Source organism: Petaurus breviceps, unplaced genomic scaffold (genome assembly GCF_028583685.1).
Source record: "Petaurus breviceps papuanus isolate PSGF00001 unplaced genomic scaffold, PetGlider_PUasm1.0 63, whole genome shotgun sequence".
In the NCBI taxonomy this organism is placed as follows: Eukaryota; Metazoa; Chordata; class Mammalia; order Diprotodontia; family Petauridae; genus Petaurus; species Petaurus breviceps.
In genome coordinates this window covers 122,091-136,450 of record NW_027186418.1, presented here as the reverse complement: position 1 = coordinate 136,450, position 14,360 = coordinate 122,091, and the positions used below count along the sequence as shown (strand labels likewise).

General features: G+C 38.4%; 1 protein-coding gene across 1 annotated transcript in view; it reads right to left on the bottom strand.

The window, feature by feature from the left end:
* Positions 1 to 14,360, bottom strand: part of LOC138173632 (HHIP-like protein 1) — a 103,217-nt gene that overhangs the window by 72,876 nt on the left and 15,981 nt on the right. The window contains exon 2 of the mRNA XM_069103673.1: positions 716 to 1,362. Within this exon, the coding sequence (XP_068959774.1) occupies positions 716 to 1,362 (647 nt within the window). The remainder of the gene's footprint in view (positions 1 to 715; positions 1,363 to 14,360) is intronic.

Genomic DNA, 14,360 nt, shown 5'->3' with positions numbered 1-14,360 from the left:
TCTCTCTCTCTCTCTCTCTCTCCATCTCTACCTCTGCCTAGAGTTCCACCTCCTTTAAGGAGATTTTCCCAGTCTTCCTATATCTTAGTGCTTACTCTCTGAAATTATCTCCAATTTATCCTGTATAGATTTTGTTTGTAAATAATAGTTTGCATGTTACCTCCCCATTAGACTATGAGCTCCTTGAGAACAGGGCTTGTCATTATCTGTTTTTGCCTTTCTTTGTATCACCAGCATTTAGAGCTTTGGCACTACATACTTAAAAAACATTTGTTGATTTAATAAATGTTTGCTGTTGACTTGACTCTGTAGGCCTCAGTTTCCTCGTCTGTGAAATAAAAGGTTAGATTGATCAATGAATTAGCAAGCATTTATAAAGCTTTTATTATGGTCTAGGAACTATGTTAAGAGATGGCGATAAAAAGAATGGGGTAGACTAAAATGATCTCTCAGGTCCCTTCTGGTACTACATCATATGATCCTGTGATCTATAAGGTCACTTGGAGTCTTAACATTCTATAATTTCAAACTTTGTTTAAGATGTCAAAGGAGTATGTGGTACATTTGAGAAAGATTTCTATCTAGAAAATGTAATACAACTAAATCAGTCATCCCCAGAGGACTTCAGACAACCAAAGTCCTATGACACCTTTTTTCTTTGTCTTCCTCCCTCCCCTATGAATTCAGGGTTAAGTTCTCCCCAAAAGGGCACTACCTTTCAGATCTGTGATCCACAGTATTCATGTCATCAGGGGAAATCTTGAACTCACTGATGCGGATCCTCTCCTCGTAACTGACCTCCACAGAGTAGTACACATAGACTTTCCCGGTATACTTAAACTGAGGATGGAAGACAAGGCCAAGAAAGCCCCTCTCATCGCCTTCCCAGGGAGAGGTGAGCACAGCCTCGCTGACATTCAGAAATGGCTTCTCCAACCTTGAACGGTTGGGGAGGTAAGTCCAGACAAGCCCCACCTGCTCAGCCACAAAGAATCGGTGGGTGCCGTCATTGGCATGCACCATGGCCACAGGATTCCGGAGCCTGTTGGCCACCTCCACCAGGCAGAGCTCCAGACAGCCTTCCGTGTCAGCCCTCACCTGACCCAGGTTCACATTCAGATTCTCGTTGATCAATAGCCGAGGGAAACAGTAGTCAGCATCATCAAGTGATACGTAGCGGCAAAACTTGGCCCGATTAGTCTCCAGGGCCCATAACTCTGGGTCTGGGGAGAGATGACGGAATATGGTCCTGCATCTGTGCCATACATCTATACAGTAGTCCTTACAGAGCCCAGGCACTGTCCGGAGGGGTGTGGATGGGTCCTCTGCATCAAACAGGTGTGCAGCATATGGAGAGCATTCCTATGGACACAGAGAGAAACTGGTCTTCATTTTTACCCCAAAGCCCTAGTGGCCAACAACTCTTTCCATAGATAAAAGAACAAAGCTGTGTCCATTCCCCTCAATGGCTCTTAAAATGCCACTTTCTGGACTACTCAGAAGAGAGATAGTAACTGCTAATAACACTCTAGCTAAATTAAGATAAGATAAGGATTGAACTTATGATTTTACTGGTATAGGGAACTCCCAGATGATGAAGCTCTACCAATCCAGGATGACACCTTCTCTAAAAGAAGAGGTCCATGCAACTCTCTATAAGAACTCTGAGAAGTTCAGTGATTTGACCAGGGTCACACAGTCAGTGTGTGTTAGAGGCAGGATTTGAGTCTGGGTCTTCCTGACAGAGAGACCAGTGGTCTATCCACTATATCACATTTCTCTCTGTTAAAGGATATTCCCACAACAATTACTCACATTTCTATAATGCTTTTAAGGTTTACAAAGTGATTTCCCCATAATAACCCTGTGGAGTAAGTAATATAAGTATTAACATGTCCATTTTATAGATAAAAAAGAGAAGTGACTTCATTTGTTAATCCATTCATTCATCCATTCAACAAGCATTTATTAGGTGCCTATTCAACCCAGGCATTATGCTAAGCATCAAGGATATAAAAAGAAAAACAGAAGTCCCTGTCCCCAAGGAGCTTACATTCTGTCACAGACAGCAAGTAGATGACAGAGTCAAGATATTAAAACCTTAATCTTTGACTCCAAGTTCAGTTCTCTTTTTGCTATACCTGTACTGCTCCCATGACTTTTCCGTACTAGTCTCCTCATTAATGTACTGATGGTTTAATTGCTTTTTGTTTTTGTATTCCCAATACCTTGCACAGTTCCTGGCACTTAATAAATGCTTATCGAATTGAACTGATAATGAAGTAAACAGTTACCTATTTTGCTTATTATCTACAAATGTCTTATTCAGTTGTCATCTGTATGTTGTCTAGATGCTAGGAAAAAAAATATGTGTGTAGACATACATATATAAAGGGAGGATGGGGAGAGAGGAGGAGAGGGAGAAGGAGGAAGAGAGGGATAGAGAGAATCATGGCATGCTAGAACTGGAAAGAATCCCAAGATCATTCTTTCATTCCTTCAAAAGGAAATCTAATAATCACACAACCATGGAATGTTTGAGCTGGAAGGGACCTTAGAAATTACCTAATCTAACCTCTTCATTTTAAAAATTAGGAAATTGAGGCCCTAGTGGGGGAACATGACTTGCCTAAAATTACAAAGTAAGTGAATCACAGACTTCAGTTTAATTTTATGAATTTCACCAAAACAAAGAAGAAGGCAGAGGAGGAGGAAGAAGAGAAGGAGAAGAAGAAGGAGAAGGAGAGGGAGAAGGAGGAGAGGAAGAAGGAGAAGGAGAGGGAGAGGGAGAATGAGAGGGAGGAGGAGGAGGAGGAGAAGAATTTATATAGTGTTTACTCTGTGCTAAATACTTTTAAAAACATTATCTCAGCTGATCCTCAAAACAGCCCTGGAGGTAGGTACTACAAATGAAGTTACTCCAGAGGTACTAATGTTTTTATTACATCCCAAACCAAACTAAAATCAGGCCAGTTACAACAGAATACTATTGTGTATAACAGTAAACTGTTCTAGAACATGTCAGCAACAAGAATTTAAGGGCTTACTACAGTAAGTACTACCAGGTACTGTGCCAACGTTTGGAAAGATACATGCATAATCATGGGTCCAATTATCCAAAATCCAAACTCATTATTGACTTTATACTTGAGAATCTAAGAGAAACTGCTGTGACCAAAACTTGGAAAATGAATAGCATGTGCAAGAAATATTCCTGGAAATTCCCTAGAATGCTTTGCTCAGAGCCAGAAGGTCATTTTTGCATCATTCATTCAATACACTTCCCCTCGGTCATCCCTGCTGCTATGGGGAATAGGGAGACCTACAAGGCACAGCTCCAGTCTTCATCATCTTCTGAGAATGAAGAGGTACATAAGTGTAAGTGGCAAATGGTAGATAAAAACTAGTCCTAGGGTCCTCCTTGCCTCCAGGATATGATACAAAATCCTCAGTTATTTAAAGGCTTACACAATCTGACTCACCTCTTTTTTTTTTTCAGTATTATTTCATATTATTTCCCTTCACATACATACTCTTTTTTGTCAGTCAAATTTGCCCTTCTTATGTACCACTTTATCTCCTGCTTCTGTGACTTTACAAGAAATGGTCGCCCATGTCTGAATTGTACTATCATGCTTCTGTATTGGTATTCCCAGCTTCTAATAGAGTGTCTCACACACCTTGGGGCAGCTGGGTGACGCAGTGAGGCCCTGGAGTCAGGAGGACCTGAGTTCAAATCCAGCCTCAGTCACTTGATGCTTACTGTGTGACCTTGGGCAAGTCACTTAACCCCAATTGCCCTACCTTCCCCCCTCCAAAAACACACACACACACACACACACACACAAAGAGTTGGCCTTACAATTACACTTTTAAAAAATGATTAAAGGGTTCATAATCTTTAAGACTTAGAGATGTCATTGCTGAGTATAAATCCCAAAGATATTAAAGACAACAAATATATATACCAATATATACCAAAATATTCTTAGTAACACTTAATTGTGATGACAAAGAACTTGGTTGATTGGTTGTTGTCCCCCATTCTCAAAGAGGACCAAAATGACATCACTCTTTTGGGGTCAAGGTGCAGTGTGTCTGACTGTGGCTGATCAGGCCAATATGAGCTCTGAAGGTTCTACTGCAGGTCGGGCACAAATAGTCCACATGAACATCTGGACTGCAGAGGTGTCTAAATTTGTGCATCTCACATTTCCTTTGAGCTACTACAATTCTGCTTTGCTCATAGAGTACAGCTCCTTCTTTGATACGGGCCCTAGTGTCTCCCATGTCACACTGAGTGTGTGTCAACCTCATGATCTGACGTCTCTGGAAAGTATACTGCCAAGGTAAATGAACTTATCCACAGCATTCATAATGTCTCCATTTACTGTAACTGATGGTTCTATTTATGGATGGTGTGCTGCTGGCTGGTGAAGAACCTGTATCTTCTTGATGTTAATCATTAGGCCAAAATTAGCACAAGCAGCAGAAAATCTATCCTTACTTTGTTGTATCTCAGTCTCAGAGACTGAATTGAAGGCACAATCATTTGCAAACAAAAAATCACACACCAGCTCTACTTCCACTTAAGTCTTGGGGTGTAGTCTTTTCAAATTAAATAATTTACTGTCAGTGAGGTAGCAGAACTTAATGCGGTTTTCATGCTCATTGAAATCATTGAACATCATTGAATACATCATACTAAAAAGCACGGGAGCAAGTACACAGCCCTGCTTCACTTCACTGGTGACAGGGAAAGCATGAGAGCATTGTCCGTAATCCAGAATCTATGCAAGCACGCCATCATGAAACTGGCAGACAATACTGGTGAATTTCTCCAGATAACCCATGTTTGCCATAATTTCCCATAAGCCCCCATGATTGACATTATCAAAGACCTTGGTCAGATCAACAACATTGTGTACAGACTTCTGTTCTGCTCCTGGCATTTCTCCTGGAGTTGTAGAACAGTAAACACCACATCAACTGTTCCTCAGCTCTTTCTGAAGCCACACTGACTCTCAGGTAGATGACCATCTTTCCCGTGAAGGAAAGGACTTTATTAAAGAGGACTCTGGCAAGAATCTTGCCAGCAATAACTGAGAGATCCCTCTGTGATTGTCATAGGACAACCTCTTTTCCTTTCCTTTATAGAGATGGACAATGGAAGAATCTTTGAACAAAAAGTATTAGGCAAAGTACTAGGAACAAAGTAAGTGTCTATTGACTCAAGAATGGCTAGACAAATCATGGTACATGAATATGATGCAATAAGAATAAATAATTTTAAAAAGTAGCCGAAGACTTACATAAACTAATTCAGTGAAATAAGACTAGAAAAACTAGATATCTATAAGTATGCATAGAAAACCTGTTTATTTAAATATTTATATACATAACTATTATATATAAATGTTAACATATAATGTTTTTATGTGTGTTATGCATATTTATATATACAAATATGTTAATATAGTTTTTAGGGGTTTTGTTTCTATTACTGTAGTTGTGGATATAATGACAATAATATCATACAGATATATAATGTATATAAACACATTACATATAACTATGTATATAATAAAACATATTATATATACATATAATATACATACACAACAACAATGTAAGCAGAAAGATTGCTTTTCAAAATGTAATGCTGTGTAATTATAAGGACCAAGCTTGGCTCTGGAGAAGAGTCAGGTAAATAACACCTCCCACTCCTTTTTGCAATGGTGGAGTGTTGTGGGTATAGAATATTACACAGAGATGGTGCATTAATTGGTTTTGAGAAATGCTTTTTTCCTCTTTTTAAAAAATCTTTGTTACATAAAAATGACTTATTAGATAAGAGAGGAGGAGAAATGTTTTGGAAATGAAGGTGCTATGAAAACACAGTATATTAATAAAAATAAGGGTTTGTTGAATGAGTATTTGCCATACTTTGATAGGAAAAAGCCCAGAGATATCTAGCTTTTGATTCTATTCTTTCAAAATGAATTTATTAAACAATTGATACTATTCAAAACAGAAAAACAGTAGGGCATTCTGGTATGTTAGAATTAATAATAATTGCATTTATGCTGTATAACACTGCAAATTTTACATATATTAGATACTTACAACACCCCTATAAGGCAAAGGTTATTATTATACCATTTTACAAATAAGAAAACAGAGGCTGAGACAAGTTAAGTGACTAACTCAGGCTCATACAATTAGCAAGTGTTTGAAGGAGGATTCAAAGTTAGGCCCCCCTATCTCCAACTCCAGCACCCTATCCACTTTGTTACCTCTCTTTGGTTTGGACTTAAGAAGATCAGGGTTCAAATTCCTGCCCTGGGTAAGTCACTTAAATGTCCTTAGTCTCCATTTCTTCATTTATAAAACGAGAAGAATGGATTAAAGGTTTCTTCTAGCTCTAAGTCCTACAATTCCACTCTTTGTTTCTAAAAAAGTATGCTTGGTTTCTTCTCAGGGCTGCTTCCCATTGCCCACAGGCTTTTCTTGAAGGAAACACAGCAACTTCTATTGTTTGATCAGCTCACCAGCCTTAACATCAGTGTTGCCCCTGAAGTGACCAGGATCATTATGGAGAAGTTAAAAGGGTTCTCTCCACCCCAGTTCCTTTCCAGTTCTGCTAAGTAGAGTTCCTAATATGAGTTGACTTGGTCTAACAACCAAGGGATGTGAGGAAGTTAGGTGGCTTAATGAATAGAGTGCTGCACTTGGAGTCAGCAGGACCTGCCTCAAATATTACTAGTTGTGTAACTCTGGGCAATTCAGCCTCAGTTTACTCCTCTGTAAAATGGGGGAAATAATAGTACCTCCCTCACCAAGGTATTATGAGGATCAAATGGGACCAGATACAGAAAATATTTTGCAAACCTTAAATGTTAGGTATTATTGCTATATAAATGTTAGCTGTATTGTTATTATTGTAAATGGAATTTGGGGCCATCTCCAGTTGTCCTGATCCATATCTGGCCACTGGACACAAATGGCTCTAGAGAAGAAAGTGAGGCTAGTGACTTTGTACAGCCCTCACTCACTTAAATCTAATCCACTTGTAAGTCATGGCATTGACTTTCCTGATGTCATGGTCTTCTTTGAGAACAAAGGACAAACAACAACACAATTATTGGAATTAAAGGGAATTTCAGACCACTCAGATGAGAGTTTGGATGAAAGAACCCTAGAAACAAGATACAAATAATTCAAAAGATAGACTTATTTTTAAAGTGTTGTTCAGTTGTTTTTTCAATAGTGTCTGACTCTTTGTGATCCTATTTGAGGTTTTCTTGACAAAGATACTGGCCTGATTTCCCATTTCCTTCTCCAGCTCATGTTACAGATGAGAAAATCAAGATAAACAGGGTTAAGTGACTTGCCCAGGGTCACACAGCTAGTAAAGGTCTGAGGCCAGATTTGAACTCAGGAAGATGAGTCTTCCTGACTCTGGACCTGATGCTCTATACAGTGTTACATAGCTACATTTTAAGTGTTAGGGTCCTGTTGTCTTTCGCTGGTTGCTTGGCTTTTACTATGGTTCTGGGATATGGTTGAAGATCTTAGCTCCTTGCATTGGAGACAAGGGGAGGGGGAGGTTCTCTAGAGTGGTGGCTATAGAAGGCAGCATAGGACCTGACAAAGCTCCACAGCTTTTGTACACCAACAGGTGGCAGCAGAGAGCAGCTCAGCAGAGGGTCCTGGCACATCTCCTTTGAGGGCATCCTCAGAGACTCTATAACATCCAAGGTGGGGTTTGCCCTGGCCATACACGTTTCCTTTTTGAGAACAAAGAACAAACAGCAACAACAGCATGTTTCCTACATTTATGTCCTTTTGCAAGCCAGCATATTCTCTATATGTGTGCCCCTCGACATGGTACAGGAGAGAGGACACCGAACTTGCAGTCAGTCACCAGAATGGAATTCAATTTCCAGCCAACAGGTGGGCAATTCATTTAAACTTTTCAAGCCTCTATTTCCTTGTCAGTAAAATGAGAAGGTTGAACATGAAGACCTCTTAGACCCTTTCTAGCTCTAGGGTCAAGTCAACAACTGCCTATTAATCATCTACTATGTGCCAGGCATGGCATGAAATATCTTCCCTGGTCACCCAAGTTTCCTCTTCACCACTAATAGTGGGGTCACCTATAGAAGAATATGAAGGGAAGCTTTCTGGTCACTTATTTTGTGATACTATCTGTCTTTTGCTTTAAATGGATGTTTTATCTATTTACTAAAAGAAACATAAGGGAAGGGGTTCTTAAACTGTGAATTCATTCATTTGAATGAATGCTGATTCATAAGTTACTTTAAACATGGGGTACCTTTTGGGGGACCAGGAGTGTGAGAGTGAAAGGGGACAGAGGGAAAAGGAAGAGTGGGTAGAGCTGAGAAATTCCCCATTCCAATTTATTCATGAAACATAGACTAAGATCACTCCATGGCTTTTGACAACCTCAACATTTTGGAGCAAGAATCAAAAAACAAGGGTTTCATTCTTGGCTCCAATACTTTCTGACTATTGGGAAGTCAGTCCTAAATCTCTCTGACCCTCAGTATCCTTGTTTATAAAATAAGAGTAATAGAAGTAAGACATTGATTCTTCCCCCACCTCGTTCCCCCTATGCCCCAGCAATCACCTTAGATACCTCATGAAGCTGTTAGGAGAAACATTTTTCTAATAAAATTAATTTTAAAAAAAGAATCCATATAAATGGGTGGAGAAGGAATTGTCAAGGAAGGGAGAGAATTAGGAACTGAAAATTAAAATAAAATTTAAAAAGAGTCCAGAAAAAACTATAAGGTATTATAGAAAGAATATTGTATTTTAGATTGGAAAATTCAGGTTCAAATCCCATTTTGGTTTCTTATAAGCTCATGAAACCAAGAAAATCAGTTTATCTGTCATGGCCTCAGTTTCCTTTTACATAAAAGAGGAGAGGGCAAGTCTAGATGTACTTTAAGATTCCAATCCATCAATAGCACTCTCTGAGGATCTAGACTGTAAGATCCACAAGGCCCAAGGACCACATTGCTTTGAAAATCTATTTGTTCCCTAATGCTTAGCACTAAGTTCTGCAAACAGGTGGTGTTTGATAAATGTTCAGAAAAGGATCACAAATTTAAAACTGAAAGGACTTCCAAGGTCATCAAAATACTTATTTGATAGAGAAGGAATCTTAGCACCAAAAGGTGGGTGACCTGACCATGGTCACACAAGTAGAATGAAGCAGAGCTGGGATTGTAACCATGTCTTCTGCTGAAAACAATTCTTTCCCCTATGATATGCTGATGCTGAGTGAATGTTGGCAGCGATATATCCAGGGGTCTGCTGGATCCAGTTCCCAGTCAATGGTTAAGTTTTCATTTTGAGCATTTATACCTTGGAAATCAGCAAATGCTATAACCCAGGACTTGATTTATTATTTTGCTGATTGTTTAGTCTTAAGAAAGAGACAGAAAAATGTTAATAATGAAGATTAAGCTTAAAAGCATGTTCTGCAGATTTTTTTTGGGGGGGAAGGATAAGCCAATTATTAACACATTACGAGAACACCCTGGATTTATCCCATTATACTTTCCTTCATTATCTCTTTCAACATAACATCATGTACAAAGGCAGAATCAGCCTGATGTGAGAAAGTCTGCACATGCCAATTTTCTGAATTTGAAAACGAATTTTTAAAAAACTGATTCATAGTAATGAACAAGACAGGGGGAGAGGAAAAACATGATATTGTCACCTGTGAGGATGAGAGAAGAGTGAAGAGAATAGAGGATCAGCACCAATTCAGAGGCCTGCTCCCAACATTGCTTAGTTTAATAATAAAGAAAAGGCATTCTCTAGGCATTTGTTCATTCATGGGAAACTGGCCAATTGGCTCCACTGCACAAACAACAGACACAATATCCATGGTACACATGTTTGAAAGTCAGATGTTAAGTACCTCGACTTCATTATATTTCTGCTTTGTGGCATCACAGCCTAAAATGCTAGCCCACTGCAAAAGCTGCTTCTGAAAACACAGAATATGCAGCCACACTTTATCATCAAGTGTGATTCAGAATGATAATTTTTCTTATGGTACAGTACTGTCTTTCACAAAGATTAGTGGCAGTTCAGAAAAATATAGAGCTATATTTGGAGTCAGGGGATGGAGTTTCAATCCTGGTTCTACAACTCACAAGCTATTAGAACTTCGGGTAAATCACTTAATCTCTCTGGGCCTCGCTTTACTCATCAACAAAAGTAGAGGGTTGGACTAAGTTCCCTTCTAGCTCTAAAATACACATTTCTACAATGTGCCAAGGGAAAAAGTTCTCCCTTAAAGGCCTTTCAAACAAAGGCTATATGATAATTTGTTGGGAATATTATATAAGGAGGTTCCAGTAAGATACAGACTGGTCTAGATGGTATCTGGGGTTCCTTTCAACCCTAAAATTCTGTGACTCTATAAACAGTATAGCATAGCTGCAAAAATAAAATAAATCACTTTTAGGGTTCATTAATTAAAGGCATGTGTCTAGAACAGCTAGGTGGTGCGGTGGATAGAATACTTACTGGGCCTGGAGTCAGCAAGACTCATCTTCGTGAGTTCAAATCTAGCCTTTGATTTCCTAGGGAAGTGACCCTAGGGAAGTCACTTAACCCTGTTTGCCTCAGTCAGCTCTTTATCTGTAAAATGAACTGGAGAAGGAAATGACAAACCACTCCAGTATCTTTGCCAAGACAACCCCAAATGGGGTCAGAAAGAATCAGACACAACTGAAAAACGGCTGAACAACTGGAAGAAGGGAGGTAAGAATCTCTCTGTCTCCTGTCCTGGTCAGACCTCCCCACCACTATGTAGAAGAGGACATTCTGTCCTGGGATCCACTATGTAAGGAGGATACTGAAAACTGGAAAACATTCAGAGGGACAGTGGCCAGGATGTCTAGGGCTGACTGAAGGAAGTGGGAATGTCCAGCCTTGGAGAAGACTTAGTGAGGACATAATTGTTTTTAGCCACATGAAGGAATATCCTATTGACAAGGAATTAGACTTTTCTGTTCAGTCTCAGATGGAAGAAGGGTAGCAATTGAAAAAATGTAGATTTTGTTTTGAAGAGAGAGCATTCTAATCATTAGGGCTATACAAAAGTGAAGAGTTATCTCTTGTGAGTTGGTTCCCCTTCAGTGAAGGTCTTCAAGGGAAGGCTAAATGTCAGAAAGATGTTGGAGATTCCTGTTCATGTCTGAGCCAGTCTGGTGACAAATTACTCACCCCACCCCCACTCCATGCCTGCCACATGACCACATAATAGACCAACTGCTCTTCCCTATACCTGGTAGTCCATCTCCTCCCTCTTTGCCTTTGAATGTACTGCCCCCTTTTTGCTGGAATGAAATCCCTAGTTCCCTTTTGAGGTTCATCTCAAGGGTTACCTCCTTCAAGTGGTCTTTTCCCAGTTGTTAATATCCACCCCATCTATTACTTTGTCTTTATTACATATGTATCTGATTCTACTCATCTACGCACATCTTACACGTGAAAGGGTTAGAATATGGGGACTGCATCATTTCAATTACAAACTACCCATTCCTTTTCTTCCTCCACAAAAATCCAATAAAATCCAACAGGTAAAGATAGGGGAAATGTTCCATTCAAAATAATTAGAAAATGTATAAAATATTTGATAGTCTACCTACCAACATACACACAAGAACTATATGAATAGAACTAAAAAGTGCTCCTTATAGAAATAACAGAAGACTTAAATATTTGGAAGATGTGTATTGCTTATGGTTGGGGTATGCTAATATAATAAAAATTATTTTACTTTCTAAACTACAGAGTTATTACCATACCAAGCTACCACAAGTTTCCTTTACAGAACTAGAAAAAACTAATAACAAAAATTCATCTAGAAGAACATAATATGGTCAAAGGTAAAAATTAAAATAATGAAAAAACTGGAAAAGAAGGGGTTCAGCAATACCAGACCTCAACCTATACTACAAAGTAGTAATAACAAAAAAAAATTGGTTCTGATTTAAAAAAAAAGAAAAGTTGATCAGATTAAGCAAACAAAACCAAGAAGAAAATGAACATAGAAATATAGTATTCAATATAACAAAAGACATCAGCAGTAAAGGAAAGCACTCACTATTTCACAAAAACTGCTGAGTGAAAACTGGAAAGCAGTTTGGCAGAAATTACATTTATCCCAATATCTCACACTAATTAACACAATAAGCTCCAAATGAATCCCTGACCTATATATAAAAGATGACATCATAAACAAATTAGAGAAGCAAATAGAGAGATATCTTTTACAACTATGTATAAGGAAAGAGTTCTTGACTGAACAAAGGAGATAGTAACCAAAGATAAAAATGAAAATTGTGATTACATAACATTGGGAAGTTTTTGCAAAAACAAAGTCACTGTAATTTGGGGGGAAATCAGTTAACTTCCCAATTAAGAAACTGAGAAGAAATATCTTTGACAAAGATTGAAGATAAAGATAAAAAAGATTTAAAAATTCCTTTGATAAAGATCTAATGTCTAAGATATATAAGAAAAATGATACAAATATACAAAAACAAAGGTCAATCCCTAATAAACATACTAATAGACTTTTCAAGAGGAAAAAACAAAAGATACAGTCAACCACATAAAAATTATGCTCCAAATCACTAATAATAAGAAAACTACAATTTTTTTGGGGGGTGGGGGGAAGAGTAAGGCATTTATAATGCTTCCTGCAGGTGTGATGCTCACTAGGAACACCCACACTGATACAGAAGCAGAAGTGAGGTTATGCAGTCCTGTCCTTCCCATTAGAGTTAGGGTTAGTTCAAATTTCTCAAATTCCTCACTTTATTTCCCTATATTCCCTCTTTATGTAGATTACATAGGTGTAATAGTAAGGATACTTGTGATCAGAGCATGACCTCTAGGGTCTGAGTTGTCACGCCCCCCACCTTTCTAGTTCCAGCCAGTGCCTAGATGGCCATTGTCTTAGTAAATTAAGATAATCCAGCTTCCCCATAGCTATTGATTATCTCCCAATAACTTTTGTGGGAGCAAAACAAGATACATAATATCCTTCTTACAATTCCCTCCTCTTCTTTGTAATAAGAGTTTTACTTCTACACTTCTTTCTCATATGAATTCTTCCCCTCATCTATCTCCCTTTTAAGTAAATATAGGAGGGGAAAGGGGAGAAACTGATGGATGCATTGACAAATTACTAGGGGGCAGACTCCTTTATAAGCAGATACAGAGGCCCAAAAGAAAATAATAATGAACAACCCACTGTCTCTTTAAGGTTCAGAAGTTTCTTCTTACACAGCTGTCTGGCAGGGAGTGGGGGGGTAGGAGGGGTGGAATATCATCTGATGGACGTTTTCTGGTCCTTGGGGTGATTGTTCCAGCCATCTTCAGCTCCACATCTCAGCATCTTCTTGGTGAAATCTGCTTTCTTAATGTCCAAAGAAAACTACAATTTAAAATAACTCTGACATTCCACCTTATGGCCACCAGTTTAGCAAAGATGACAAAAATGATGATTGCTGTAGTGATTGTGAGAAGATAGGCACACTAATTGCATTGTTGGTAAGATCTGTAAATTGGTTCAACATTCTGGAAAGCAATTTGGAACTACACTCAAATAGCCCTAAAATATCTATATTCTTTGGCCCAACAATATTACTACTAATATTAATTATTTTTACTATTATTACTAATTTACTATTATTACTAATTACTAATATTACTAGGCATATACTTCAAGAGATCAAAGACAGAAGGCTTACAGGACCCATATATACAAATATATCCAAAGTAGGACTTTTTGTGGTTGCAAAGAACAGAAAATAAAGTAGGTACCCAACAACTGGAGAATGGCAAAATGAGTTATGTGATGAATGCGACAGAATATCATTGCACTCTAAGAAATGATGAAGAAGTTGTATTCAGAGGAACCTGGGAAGATATGTATGAACAGAAGGGGAGAAAAGTGAGCAGAACTAGGAGAATAACATACATAGCAGATGACATAATGATAAGGAAAACAACTCTGAAAGACTTAAAAACTCTGATCAATGTAATGAACCATCATGACTTCAGGAGATGATGACAGAACATGTTTCCCATCTCTTGGTAGAGAGGTAATGGACGAGAAGTGCAGACTGAGGCATACATTTGCAGACAATTCCACTGGGTGAATTCATTTTGCTTGACTATACTTGCTATAAGGGAGAGTTTTTATTTAAGGGGAAGAGGAGATAAGTCATGACAAAGAGAAGGGTGGTAGTGATATTCGATGCCAAAAACAAAAAAAGAAAAGAATGTCCTCATCC